Source organism: Macaca mulatta, chromosome 14 (assembly GCF_049350105.2).
Source record: "Macaca mulatta isolate MMU2019108-1 chromosome 14, T2T-MMU8v2.0, whole genome shotgun sequence".
NCBI lineage: Eukaryota > Metazoa > Chordata > Mammalia > Primates > Cercopithecidae > Macaca > Macaca mulatta.
This window is the reverse complement of record NC_133419.1, coordinates 112909981-112924361: the sequence shown is the minus strand read 5'-3', so window position 1 is coordinate 112924361 and position 14381 is coordinate 112909981. Positions and strand designations below refer to the sequence as shown.

Sequence of the window (14381 nt, the reverse complement as noted above, 5' to 3'; positions counted from 1 at the left end):
AGACTTCAGCATACTTGGATTCTGGTATTTAGAGGGGTCCTCTAACCAATGCCCTGTGAATACTGAGGGATGACTGTGCTGGTATTTTTATGTTGGGAGATCAGGAAAGGCTCAAAGGACATGAGATTTGAGTTGACATCCGAATGACAAGACCAGTCTTGGGAAGATTAGGGAAGATAGGTGAGAGAACTAATGCTAAAATGCTGAGCAGATACAACTGTGCCCAGTTTGAGGAACTGAAAGAGACTATTGTGTCTGGCAAGTGCTGGGTTAGGAAGAGAGTGGTATGAGGAGACATTGCCCTTCCTTCAGGAACTTGCAGGAAAACAGCTCAGTCATCACACAGACAGCTTCTGACACCTCTCTTCTTTTGGAACAAACCACAGAGAGCTTCAAATTTACAATAGTCTACAGAGCAGAAAAAGCAGGACATTTTGTTTAAAAAGTCTCCTTTTTTCTCCTCTAGGCTACAGTTTCCTTATCTGTAATCAAAGGGATGGAATGGCAATATTAACCTCACAGAGGAAGCAGATATTAATGCATATTCCATAGAACCAGCCCATGCCAAGAAATCCAAGTTGTTCTCCAAAATCAAGGCTTACTTATCCTTCCCAAACTCGAATTTCCCAGGTCCAATTCGCAGAAGAGAGCCATTGAGCCACTTAGGAAAATGTCCCCAGACTCGAGCAGAGATGCCCCGTGGAGCCTCTTCCACTGTGGTCAGTAGCGGTGCAACACATGGCAGACCCCGACACTGCCCAAAGATGGCTTTTTTCTGATGAGTATTTCCCATGTACCTTTTGAAAACTGTGCAGAGGAAACCAAAAGAACAAAAAATATTTTACCAAATCTTCTATAAACTTGCCTGTTTCCCACAGACAATAATCTTATCAACTGGCAGCTTAAGGGAAACGTGAACCTAACACCAAATTTCTTCTCTCTCCTTCCTCATTCTCAGACTATCAACGCTTTGGTTCTCCATTTTCAACCCACAACAATTCTATTTCTTGTAGTACTAATCTGCCTAAGAACTAAAGACTTCGGTTACTATTTTTATCATTTCTCATAGTTGAACAATGCCTGTCTTTTTACAAGAATAAATTTACATGCCAACCCCAGATGTGCTAAGAGCAACTGCGTTGTTATAAAAATGACCATTCAATATTATCCAATTACATTGACCGCAGTAATTTAGATACACCAGAATCTGATTCCAAAGATTTCATAGCAATTCTTGTGATTTTAATAAGATCTTAAATTTAATTCCTTTTATTTGAATGGCATATACATGAAAATGCAAGGCATTTTCCAGTAGAAGGGTGTCAAAAATTAAATTATGCAGTGATATCCAGTCTGAAATTACCGAAAGAGCAAAAGGCACAAGAAGTAAAAATCATTACTGTATAATAAGGAACTGAAACCTTTCCCTATTATTTTAACATTACTGAGTATTCACAAGGCAGTACTGCCTAACATAGAGGGGTGGTCAAATAAATAATCAAGTGCTATAAAATAAAATTCTTTCTCTCATTAAGGTTTAAGAGTGATTCAGAAATCTAGACTAGAAAAATGAGCTAACACATAGGGACATTATTACTCTTAAGAAATGAGATTTGCATTCTTTTAGCAAGTTATTACTATCCATTTCTTTCAAATCTTTCAAAAATTCAGCTTGAAGCACATGAGACATTCTACTCCCCTATATGACATGTAACAATTGAGGCAAACCTAATTCTTTCCTGATTTTTCAAATAAAATTCTTTCACCCTGAATGTTCTTCCCAATGTCCTTATCTCTAGTTCTAAGAAAATTCCAGCAGGGCACAGTGGCTCACACCTGTAATCCCAGCACTTTGGAAGGCCAAGGCAGGTGGATCACCTGAGGTCAGGAGTTCAAGGCCAGTCTGGCCAACATAATGAAACATAATGAAAGCCCGTCTCTACTAAAAATACAAAAAAAATCAGCCGGACGTTGTGGCAGACCCCTGTAATCCCAGCTACTCAGGAGCTGAGGTAGGAGAATCGCTTGAACCTGGGAGACAGAGGTTGCAGTGAGCCGAGATCGCACCAACGCTCTCCAGCCTGGATAACAAGAGCAAAACTTTGTCTCAAAAAGAAAAAAAAAAAAAAAAAATTTCATTAATTGGTCAAGGTCTATCTCCAGTGTTATAGTACTTCCCTTAAGAGGCAGCACAGTGTAGGCTGGGAGCGGTGGCTCACACCTGTAATCCCAGCACTTTGGGAGGCCGAGGCAGGTGGATCACGAGATCAGGAATTCAAGACAAGCCTGGCCAAGATGGTGAAAGCTCGTCTCTACTAAACACACACACACACACACACACACACAGACAATCAGTGGCAGCTGCTTGTAATCCCAGCTACTCAGGAGGCTGAAGCAGGAGAATTGCTTGAACTCGGAGGGCAGAGGTTTCAGTGAGCCGAGATGGCGCCACTGCACTCCAGCCCAGGTGACAGAGTGAGACTCCGTCTCAAAAAAAAAAAAAAAAAAGAGGCAGCACAGTGTAATATTTAAGGGTGTGAGCTGGAGCTCTACCTGGCTCCAGCTGGTTGGTTTCAAATGTGCCCCCTCCCAAATGAGAAGCCTTGAGAAAGACACTTATCACCTCTCTGTGGTCTGTTTCCTCTTTTCTAAGATGGGGATAATGATAATTCATATTATTTCTAAGGCTATAAGTAATAAATGAGTTAGTTTATGTAAAGCTTTTAGAACAGAATACTCAAAAAATGCTATTATTATATTTACATAGCTTTTAATGATAGTCCAATAAGGTGTAATATCTTCTTTATTTTATTCATTTGACAAAGTACTTGGTACCGCTGAGGGATAAAAAGCATTAGAACCCTGAAATAAAAGAACTGACTGCCTAGTAAACAGATCACTAACACTGTAAGTGTTTTATTTCCGCATTGTTTCTCAGAGTCTGGTACAGGACTACTTGCAACAGAAATACCTGGTGTTACTGCTAAAATGCAGTTTCCTGGACTCCATTCTGGTCCTAATAAATCAGAATCGCTTGGGAAGGGCAAGCAGGTGTTCTTAGGCATACTAAAATTTGGGAAGTACAGTATAAGAAGTACAAAGAGGATGCTTTGAAAAGATAGAGAAGGAAAAACTCTCAGTTATTCATCTTACTCTATTTTTATTAACATTATGCATATTTATCTTATTCTCAGATTAAAATAAATTCCCTAAGGTCAGGTATATAATTTACTCATCTTACTTTTTTAAGTAAATTGAATGGCCTAATTGGGCATTTGTCTAAGTAGAGATACACAAATTTAAGCATTTCACATTGTAGAAAATATTTACATGTCTATATGTTGTATACTCCATAGCATGCTGTTGGTAATCTGCTACATCATCTTCAAAGTTTCAATAGAATTTGATGTTAACAACTTTCTTAAACTCCTTTCTATTTGTAGCTCCTGAGACATTGTCCTATTCTAACTTTCCTGCTGCCCTATAACTACTCTCTGCATTCTACTAGTTTTATTACTTATTAGCTGACAACCTTGAGCAAGTTACTTAATGTCTCTGAGCCTCAGGTTTTTCAATGATAAAATGGAAATAAAAGGAGATTAATACTTCCTGTTTATGTCTGTCATCATAATCAAATATAAAGATACTGGATGCTTTCCAAATGTTAATTCCCTTTAGGGGCTCCTTATCTCCCTTATCACTTCATGAATGTTCCTAAGGTCCTACCTTGGATCTTTAATCTCAGCACTCTCCCTTGGCAATCTCATCTAGTCTCTTAATTTCACCAATTACTTCTGGCAGGTGACCTTCAACATGTCAAAATAGAATTTTTAATTTCCCCCCTTCCAAATCAATTTTCTTCATCTAGGATATTTCCCAACTCCTTCAGATGACATTCACTCACCTAACTCATCCTTCAAGATCCAGTTTCCATGTCATTTGCTTTATAAACACAGCATTCACCTTACCTACAGCAAGAACTGATTCTCCTTAGTCTGAACTCACAGCATCTGTTTATAGCTCTGTTTATGGACCTTATATTATCTGTCTTGTATGATAAATGATACTACCAGTACTCCTTGAGTACAGGGTCTGGTGTTTGTCTCCCTTCTCCTTCCAGTACGTAATACATTCCCTTGCATACTGCAAACATTAAATTACTACATTAAGTAATTTTAAAATTTATAGTGCATATTAGTATGATTTCTGAAAGTTCTAGATCAGCCAATTTCTATAAATAAAATCATGTAACAATGGTAGCCATAATAGAAGGCTATAAAGCAATAAATGAGTTTTAAGGCAGTCCCCGCAAAATGCAAATAGAGAAACCAAACAATTACATTAGAACGTGTGGCAGCGATTTTTCAATTTAGAAAAGCCTAAATATTGAATATTCTTCTTATTGCAAATCCCAAAGAATCCCAAGTCCCTGACTCCTGCCCTAAATATTGCATAAAATATGCAAATGTGAAGGCTGTTTCCCTGACCATGAGGAAACAATCCTAACTCAGCCTTCTTTAACTTCCGGGACTCTGCGGATTGCTGTCTAATCTGAGGCACACAGGACGGAAAGCTTCAGAAGCTCCCAACAGTCTTCAGGAAAGTGGCACAGAATTCTAAGTGCAGACTGGCAAGAAGAGGAGGATGAGGAAGAGAAAGGGGCAAACCCCCTACCTGGGAGCGGGTGCACCATCACAGGAAGGAAATCCACTGCAGTGGCAGAAAGACTCCTGATAAAATGGAGAAAGACTCGAAAAAACATTTTCATATTGAGCAGATCCCGTGATTTCCAAATCCTCTCACACTGGCAGCTTTGAGTACTACTAAACAATGAACACGCACAGAACTGCCTGGACTGTCCCTCCCTTACTGACAGGTCGAAGTGAGGAGGAGGCTTAAGGGGCGGGGCTTATTTCCATGACAACTGTCCAAACAACCTATCTTTAATAAGCAGCTGTTTGAAATATTAAAATTAGACCGCCAGTAGTGGTCTCCCCCTCCCTAAACTTTTCTTTTTCAAACCTGTTCACACACTATACTTAAGTCCGTTTATCTTGATGCACAGCATCAATTTTATTATGCCACTCTTCTCTTCTGGATAAAGTCCAAATTTAGACTGCCACTAGAGGACTCTACAATCTGGCAACAATTTACCTTTCATTCTTTTTATCTGCCTTTAAATCACTTCATCCTTCCTTTTCTTTTCTATTCATTAATTTTACAGAACATTTTCTGACAATCTAGCATGAGTGAAAGTATGCCCTCAAAATGTATATGACGTTATTAATTTAACATTTTTAGCACCAATGTATCAAATACTGTGCTACAAAGAAAGAATACCAAGAAACAAGATTGTCCCTGCTCTCCAGGAGTTTAGACCATACACTATTCCCCTTCATGAATTTTCATCCTAGCAAAGTGACTAACATACCATGATACGTTTGTTCTTCTGTGCCACTGAAGAAACTTTTCTCCTGCCTGAAATATCCCCTTTCCTTTTCAAAAATCCAGTAACTTCTAGTAACTTCCACAGCACTGCCACAGAGTTGCTTTTAACATTAACATATCATGTTTTCCTGGCAAAATTGTAAGTATATTTCAAGAAAGAAGTGGTTAAATTTGTCAGAAGGGAGTGTCTTAATACATCTAGCAGAGTACAAAGATGGTTTGGTATATATTTTGATTAGTAATCAATGAAAAATAACTTACAAATTTGTGAGACTTTATTGAAATAGTAAAGAGTAACATCAGAAGTGTAAATTAAAGGGCAGTGGTATTCCTACAATAGCATTTCTCCAGTTGTGAGATTTTTTTTTTTTTTTTTTTCTGAGACAGAGTCTCACTCTGTCACCCAGGCTGGAGTACAGTGGCACAATCTCGGTTCACTGCAACCTCCACCTCCCGGGTTCAAGTGATTCTCCTATCTCAGCCTCCTGAGTAGCTGGGACTACAGGTGTACGCCATGATACCTGGCTACTTTTTTTTATTTTTAGTAGAGACAGGGTTTTGCCATGTTGCCCAGGCTGGTCTCAAACTCTTGACCTCAAGTTATCTGCCTGCCCCAGCCTCTCAAACTGCTGGGATTACAGGTGTGAGCCACCATGCCCGGCCAAGATAATGACTCTTGTCTATGTGGATGGTACCAAAACCATCCAAATTTGATTTTAACAATAAGCCTTCATGATTAGGCTTTCAGGCACCTTTATACTAGAAGGTATAACAATTCTGAACAGTAAACACATTGTGGCTTAAAATCAGTTCTCCAGTCTTAATCATATCAAATGAAATGATCAAATCCATTTTCTGAACCTTCAAAAGGAAGAACTAGATGTTGAACAATAGTGATACCATCAGGATATAACAAGTATATTATGAAATCTAGTCTGAAACAATCTGTTGGCCTTATTTTTCATATTAGTAATAAATGCTTAGAAAAAGAACATTTCTTAATGATGGTAGGTCAAAATCCAGACGACATGTCGTATTAACTCACAAACCTTCTGGTTGTATTTAGTTTTTAAAAAATTTCCTTTTGGCCGGGCGCAGTGGCTCATGCCTGTAATCTCAGCATTTCAGGAGGCTGAGGCGGGTGGGTCACCTGAGGTCAGGAGTTCAAGACCAGCCTGGCCAACACGGCAAAAACCCATCTCTACTAAAAATACAAAAATTAGCCAGGTGTGGTGGCAGGTGCCTGTAATCCCAGCTACTCAAGAGGCTGAGGCAGGACAATCGCTTGAACCTGAGAGGCAGAGGTTGTAGTGAGCCGAGATCATGCCACTGCACTTCAGCCTAGGCAACAGAGCAAGATTCTGTCTCAAAAAAAAGAAAGAAAGAAAAAGAAAAAAGAAAGAAAGAAAAAACTGAAAAAGTTTCCTTTCTTTCCTTCTTTTTTTAGAGACAGAGTCTCACTCTGTCACCCAGGTTAGAGTGCAGTGATGCAATCATAGCTTGCAGTAGCTTCAGACTCCTGGGCTCAAGTCATCCTCCCACTTCAGTCTCTCAAATAGCTAGGATTAGAAATGGGAGCCACTGCGCGTGACAAAAAAAAAAAAAAATCATTTCTAATAATTACTTTGTTGACCTCCAACCTATTCTGTGCCACCACCTCTATCAACCCAATAGTTTTTTCCAGTTAACCAATTTTCTTTAGCAAATATTATTTTATTTCACTTTTGTCATCTTTTCTGAGTATTCATGTCATGTGGTGTTTATGCCTTAAAATAGTAATGTAACGAAATGAGATTTTATTTTAGAGTTTAGAAGGCAGCAAGGCAAATGTGCAGTCTCCCTTAGGAATAACAATTCCCTGTAGTAGTATTTGCAATTTTCGGATTGCTTATATTGGAAAAATATACATGTAATAAACTGAACCGTCTATATGATTGAATAATGGGTGCTATTGTGTTTAAAAATCTGGTTAACACAGCTATCCCGTATAGTAATATATAATACAGAAATTTTTCAGTAAAATCATAGTAGTACTTTACATCAAAGGGATAATTTTTTTTAGCTAGATGAGTAGTATAGATCCTCCAGTCCAAATTCAATTTCTCAATTATAATAGGATTGAAGTGACCTCCCAAGGTCATCTTGTTGTTTAAGCCCATCTATTTACTTCTGGATCACTAATCTTTATCCCATACCACACTGCTGATAATGTTTCTAAATATAATTCATTAACTGCATATGTTGATGTGGTCGATGTGTAAAAAAGTCAACTCATACAAGGTTTTGGTGAGTAATTTCTGGTTTTTATTTTACTATTTTTACCACAAGAAAATAATTTTAAGCCAAGAGCTTCTATTAGTCATACATAATAACTAACAGTGAAAATAATCAAATGGAAATAGCACACGGTTACGTCATTCTATTCTAAGAAACTGGAAAAATCACCTCTAAGATTTTCATCTTTTATAATCTTGACCACAAAAAATTTTTTCAAAATTATCTCCAAAACTATCTGATATTTAAACAAAATATTCTAAAAGAAAAAGTATGATGTTATTAAACATTATAAATTAACTGAATCCTGTTTTAGAAGTTTAAGAAACACTAAGAAGTTTAAGGAAAAAATAAAAGAATCCACATAAGATTTAAATAATTTACACTTCTATAAAATGTACTAAATATTTGACCCTCAAAAGAGAAGTGACGTAGCTCATGTTAATGTCCAGTTTAGGACATTAACACGAACATTAATATTAACATTAAGGAATTTTAAAGTTCCCTTTTAAATCTAGAAATTCAGAGTTTCCCCTTCTCTATTCAAAATATACATTTTCTTTAACAACTTCAGAGCTTTCAAAGCATAAATGTCATTCTTTCATTATAACAATAATAGATTTAAATTATCAGCTTATTTCAAGTATATATTTTATCTGTGTAATGTGTTTGCAATCACTGTAAACCTCTGTCGCAGGAACTCTCTTTTTTGTATTAGAAAGTTTTCAATAGTATTGGCTTCTTTGAAGAGTTCATCTATCTCATCAATGTAAGATGCATCTACTGCTGCTCTCTCACTAATAGGAAAAAAAGTTGTATATTAAACTAAGTAGATATAAACAACATCATTATGTTGTTCTTCATTACATTTGTTAACTATTTCATTTAAATGGCTTTATGTGCCACAGAACTTCATTAATTTACTAATACTCTTTGGAAAAAAAATTAGTCCCACAAATATTTTTGACTACTCTAAAAGGTCTCCTGACAAAACAGGAAATGTATCTAATACATTATCAACACTAATATTCAATTATATACATTATTTTTACAGCCACATAAACCACCATCCAAGTATAATGACTGTCCAGCAGTGTAAAAAAACACACACACACTTTATAAAACATGATATCAGGCTAATAAAATATTTAAATTTGGTCTTAAAATAAATATAGGTAAAATATAAATGCAGTCATCCCTCAGTATCCATGGGATATTGGTTCCAGAATCCCCCACGGATACCAAAGGAACATCCCTCATAGATATTCAAGTCCCTTATATAAAACATCATACTATTTGCATATAACCTAAGAACATTCTGCCATATACTTTAAATTATCTCTTGATTACTTATAAGACCAATACCATGTAAATGCTATGTAAACAGTTGTTATACTGTATTGTTTGAAAAATCATGACAAGAAAAAAATGTCTGTACATGTTCAGTACAGACACAACCATCCTTTTTCTCCCCAAATATTTTCTATGTGTGGTTGACTGAATCCACAGATTCAGAATTAATGGATGTGAAAGGCTGACTTTCTATGACATAAAAGTATTTATCTTTAATATCACTCTGTTATCATTAATTTCACCAAACATTTTTCTCAAAGAGGTATTTACATAAAATTTAAAATGTAACGTCATCTAATTACAGACCAAGATATATACAATCTAGTATTAGCTTGGCAAGAGTTAAAAAAAAAAAAAGAATTTTTAGTGGAAAAGTTGACGCTATTCTCTGAAAACAACCAACTAATCTATTTTAAGGGACTGAAGTAGAATAAAAAATTCCAACGTTTTAATTACTGGAGAGGTTTGCCAGCCACAGAGTTAAACTTCCCGTTACAGAGTTTCCAGAAGAAAACTAACATAAAGACCCCAGAGAATATACTATAAGTACTTGCCTTAAAAGCTTTGCATAGGTAGACAACATCAGATTAATTTCCTTGCTCACATCTGTTCAAGAAAAATCATATAAGTTATAAAACATAACAAACCTTCTGCATTATAAAACTGATGTTTAGAAATATAAACATTTTATACATCACCATTTAAATCTTTCTCCAAGGCTTCATCTTTATAAAACAGTCCAGAACTTTCAGAGAAAGATGAATCTGATTTTCCAAGAGAGGACAGCTGTGGACTATCAGGCACTGGAGACTAACAGGACAAAATAAAGAAAAGAGGTACAGTCAGTAAGATCTTCAGGACATACACTGAATTTATTAAGTATATGTTTATTTGTTTATTAAGAAAAAGCAAATAAACCATTTTTCAGAAAAAGGCAAACATGCTAGAAAGCATACGACTTAGTCATTTGAGTTTTTATTATTAAGGAAATTTACAGGCCCAAGAAACACCTTGATCAATATATTAAATTTTATTTTGGTTTTCAACTAGACTTTGCTTTTCATGTTTGTTTTTGTGACAAGTTCTCGCTCTGTCACCTACACCAGAGTGTAGTGACACAATCTTAGCTCCCTGTAGCCTCCTGGATTCAAGTGATCCTCCTGTCTCAGACTCCTGAGTTACTAGGACTACAGGCAGATTCCACCATGCCCAGTTAATTTTGTTTTGTTTTGTTTTGTTTTCAGAGACAAGGTATTGCAGTGTTGCCCAGGCTGATCTGAAACTCTTAGCCTCAAACGATACTCCTGCCTCAGCCTCCCAAAGCACTAGGATTATAGCCATGAGCCCATGCGCCCAGCCTTAAATTAGATTTTAAATGTGGTTTTAAACTCCTGTTGAAAAAGTGTCTGGTATCTTGAACCAGTAGATGTTTTCATAGCAATGAAGCTAAACTGTAATTTAGACAGTAGCCAAATGCTTGCGAAATTTTGCAAAATAATATAATCTTCAAGGGAGCAAATCATGTCCCAAATGCAACAGATCAATTGGTGGGGGCAGGACTGGTAAAGGATAGGATACTGTGCTCTTTAAAAAGACCGGTAACTATAGTACCTAGGTATCTTACTTATCATAGCAAAATAATTACATAAAATCCTATGTATCATAAAGGCACAGACTCACTTCTGTCTCTAGATCTCAAGCTATCAAAAAGAAATCTCCCAATAGTTTCTTGGAAGCCTACACTTAGTGAAAAACCAGCTGGAATCAACATAGTTCCTGCTATGTTGTAGGACAATCCTAGCTCTGGGCATACGAATACATTAAATTCCACTTATCTATAGAGCTTTCTTAAAGGGAAGAAATTTGAGAAGTATGTAAAACAGAATAAAAGATTAAGGCTACACAGGCATAGAGCTTACCTCCAATTCTCTTGGCCTCTTGCAATTTCTATTGTCAGGCTTTACAAGGTGATTTGCCATCATATTCCGAAGGCACCAGCTATAAAGCTTAGAACAATGCCAGATTTAGGTACAAACTCCACGCTACAAGATCTCTGGAATCCTTCCCTTTTTCCCACTCCTAGTGCTGATGTTAATTTAGACTGTCATTATCTGTCACTTTCCTAAACTCAATTTCTCCCTCCTCCAAATCATTCTATCAACTGCTATTTGGGTAATCTTTCAAAACTTTGATTACTGCATTTCTTTAACTCAAAAACTTTCATTGTTCCAGAATAAATTGAAATTCCATGATATGGCCTTCAAGGTCCTGTATTATCTGGTGCCAGCCTACTAGTTCCATCATTTTCAACTACTCCTCTCTATGTACTTAGCCAAATGAGTCTTTCTGGCAATTCTGCCTTGTTTCAGGACTGGCTCAGTTAATATTCTTCTATGTTCGGCCCGGCACAGTGGCTCATGCCTGTAATCCCAGCACTTTGGGAGGCTGAGGTGGGAAAATCACCTGAGGTTGGGAGCTCGAGACCACCGTGGCCAGCATGGTGAAACCCCATGTCTACTAAAAATTCAAACATTAGCCGGGCATGGTGGCAGGCGCCTGTAATCCCAGCTACTTGGGAAGCTGAGGGGAGAGAATTGCTTGAACCCTGGGGAGGGAGGTTGCAGTGAGCCGAGATTGCGCCACTGCACTCCAGCCTGGGCAACAGAGCAAGACTCCACCTCAAAAAAAAAAAAAAAAAGATTCTTCTATCTTCACAAAATCTTAATGTTGAAACAGGTCTTACAGTTCATCTAATTCAATCTCACTTTTTACAAGTGAGAAAACAGGGACAGTGATGGTGGATCAAGTGACACCAGTAAGACTGAACTAGACTAGAACCGAGATCTCACTCTTCGAGCCTGAGACTATTCCCACTGTCCAACCTTACTTTAAAGTAGCTTCAAATTTTACTTTTACTTTTCCATAAATTCGGAAGGCATTTTCCCTAGAAGTCCAAATGTTGAAATCTGGAAGGGTATAGTCTCTGTCTTTGAGATAAGGGGAGCCCTATCCACTTTCAAGTTATCAACAGACTTTGTTGTTTTTGAGAAACGATGCTGACTTGGGTAACTGTAATGCATCTGTTTGATTAGTCCTATAAAATATGCATATATAGAAGACAGAAAGAGCAACAACAAATTAGAAAGATGCTTAAGTAAATTCTGTATTGTACGTCTCCATTCCTGCCAGTACCTTTATAGTATGCAAGTTTACGTGCTGTAATAATATTAATAGTATCTAGAAAATACTACATACGCACGGCAGTGCTAACTTTGCCTTGGGAGTTGGAAAATACTTAAGCCAACAGGCGGATTTTTCTCTCCTCCCTTCCACTTCTAATCCCTTTCCCCTTCACCCCCTTCTCTTCTCTCCCAAAGTAACACTGCGCACCTACGTCAAATGAAAACTTATAATCAAGTAACTGTTTCTGCAAAAATAAGTTCGTTTTTCTGTCATAGCTCAAGGCCTCAGCAGATCCAGGCCTGGTGGACTGTTTGGTCTTCGTCGTATGCCAAACACTGGCCACTGCCCCCGGCTCTGCCATCTTAGGCTTAGTGACCTGGCTGTTACTAAGCACTGTCACCCTCTGCCTCATGCAGCTGTCTCCTTCTAGTCTTCTCCCCCTTCTCAACGCCAACCTGGCCCCTCAGTCCATTTCACCTCCATATTCCTCACTTCCCGCCGCCCCGCCCCACTTCCTCCGTACTGTTGCTTCCGCCCCACTAGAGCCCCTCAGAGGAAGCTTCCATCCTCGCGCCCTTCCTCGTGTCACACTCCGTCACATTCTCACAGGCGCCCATCCCTCCAGCCCCACCCCAAGGCCAATGTACTTCGCGGTATGGGCACCTTCCTCGTCAGCGAACGCGAGGGAGTGAGGACGCTGGGCGCGGGTTGCTCAGACTTCGCGGGTGGAGGTGGAAAGCGCGCCGCACTCCCAGCAGCCCTCGCGCGAGTCACGTGACAGCCCCCCCGCCCCCGCGCCCTTCCCCACGGCAGCCTCCCAGAGCCTGGCCCCACGGAAGGCCAGCTTTTTTCCGGTTTTCTCCCGCTCTTTCCCCCCAACTTGGAATAGTCGTGAAACAAAAATCTCTCCCTGCTACCCTGTCTGTATTTCAATCAGGAAAAAAGTCGGAAACTGGTCAAGAAAGAACAAGGAAGACTTGCCAAAGCAAGGCCGGGTGTGCCCCCGCGGCTTAGAATCTCAGCAAGGGAACACAAAATCCACGGCCTCTTTTCGAGTAAAATTTACTTGGTTTGTTTGCAGATGCTCTGTTGGCAGGAAGGCTTTAATCATGTGTTCCCCAGGCCCACAAGCAAGGCTTTTAGATCCAGGGCCTCAGTTACTGCCCCTCTTCCTTTTTGGTGCAACCAAACTTTCAGAACCTCACCTTCTTAGAAAATTCTTCCCTGGGTCTGTCAATAAGTTTAGTCAATTTAATTGGCAGCAGCTATCAAAAACTATTGCATGACACACATGGCTCACAAAACTGTAGCTTTGCCTCATCAGGTTCTTTAATGTGGAGGCTTTGACCTGCAATTTCAAAGATATACATTCCAAGGTTATGCCTACTTAGTGGATGTGGAAGAAAAAAACAAAGCAAATTACCTCATAACACAAAGGTCAGTAACACCCGTAAGCTCCAGGTACAAAATCTTATATCTTAGAGAACTATATTTAACACTTCCATACATTACTAATGGTTTTTTTTTTTCATTTTGCTTAATTAAATGTTAGTTATCATCAAGCCTTGGAAGTATTCTGTGTGTGTATATTTATTTGCTGTTCGTGAAGAAGCCAATTGTTTTAAATAAGTTCCTAGAAAATAAGCGCTCAATGTGTTTAATCTGAGTTGCTAATATTGTGAAATATAGGCCACGTAACTAAATACTAGATTAGATAACTATGGCGAAGTAAGGAGTCTCAAACAGTGTCCCAGAACAATAGCAATCTGTGTTGAATTTTTACCCTCTGTGGTAAAATGAAGGGAAAAGGAATGAAGTTTTAGTTTTCCTTAATTTTTATCTTTATTGTTTCAGACTCTTGAGCAGTATAAACTTTTCATCAAGTCAAATATATTCACAGTAAAGGACTGTCCTTTATTCTGATACCATGTCCTTCCTAATTTTGGGGGCACAGATGAGATAAGTTTTATGAAATAAAAAGTTTAAAAATTCTTACGTTTTTAGGGTCTTTACTTGGTAAAATGTAGAGTTGTCCACCATGTTTATCTCTTCCTCCTTATTATCATGATTGCTGTTATTATTTTTAATTGTTCATTAAATCCAAGGGTCTGGGAAATACTCAT

At 38.1% G+C, this 14381-nt stretch overlaps 2 protein-coding genes across 9 annotated transcripts in view; both read right to left on the bottom strand.

Moving 5' to 3' along the window:
• The window catches only part of BCO2 (beta-carotene oxygenase 2), a 45853-nt gene extending 41005 nt beyond the window's left edge, over positions 1-4848 (bottom strand). For 3 of the 6 annotated variants that reach the window (XM_077964277.1, XM_077964278.1, XM_077964276.1), the window contains exons 1-2: positions 4675-4848; positions 603-807 (exon numbers count right to left, since the gene is read on the bottom strand). In XM_077964277.1, coding sequence (XP_077820403.1) covers positions 603-807; positions 4675-4768 — 299 coding nt within the window. In that variant the 5' untranslated portion in view covers positions 4769-4848. Of the gene's footprint in view, positions 1-602; positions 808-3904; positions 4012-4674 lie in introns of those variants that run through there. The other 3 variants (XM_028833968.2, XM_015115695.3, XM_077964279.1) reach the window with 2 other exon arrangements.
• Positions 4849-7729: 2881 nt separating this feature from the next.
• On the bottom strand, positions 7730-13025 carry TEX12 (testis expressed 12). Of its 3 annotated transcripts, none has more exons than XM_077960716.1 (4): positions 12906-13025; positions 10995-11081; positions 9774-9885; positions 7730-9681 (listed from the first exon to the last, which is right to left on the bottom strand). In XM_077960716.1, the coding sequence occupies exons 2-4, from the start codon at positions 11055-11057 to the stop codon at positions 9590-9592; spliced, it is 267 nt and encodes an 88-aa protein (XP_077816842.1). In that variant the 5' UTR covers positions 11058-11081; positions 12906-13025; the 3' UTR covers positions 7730-9589.
• Positions 13026-14381: the final 1356 nt, after the last annotated feature.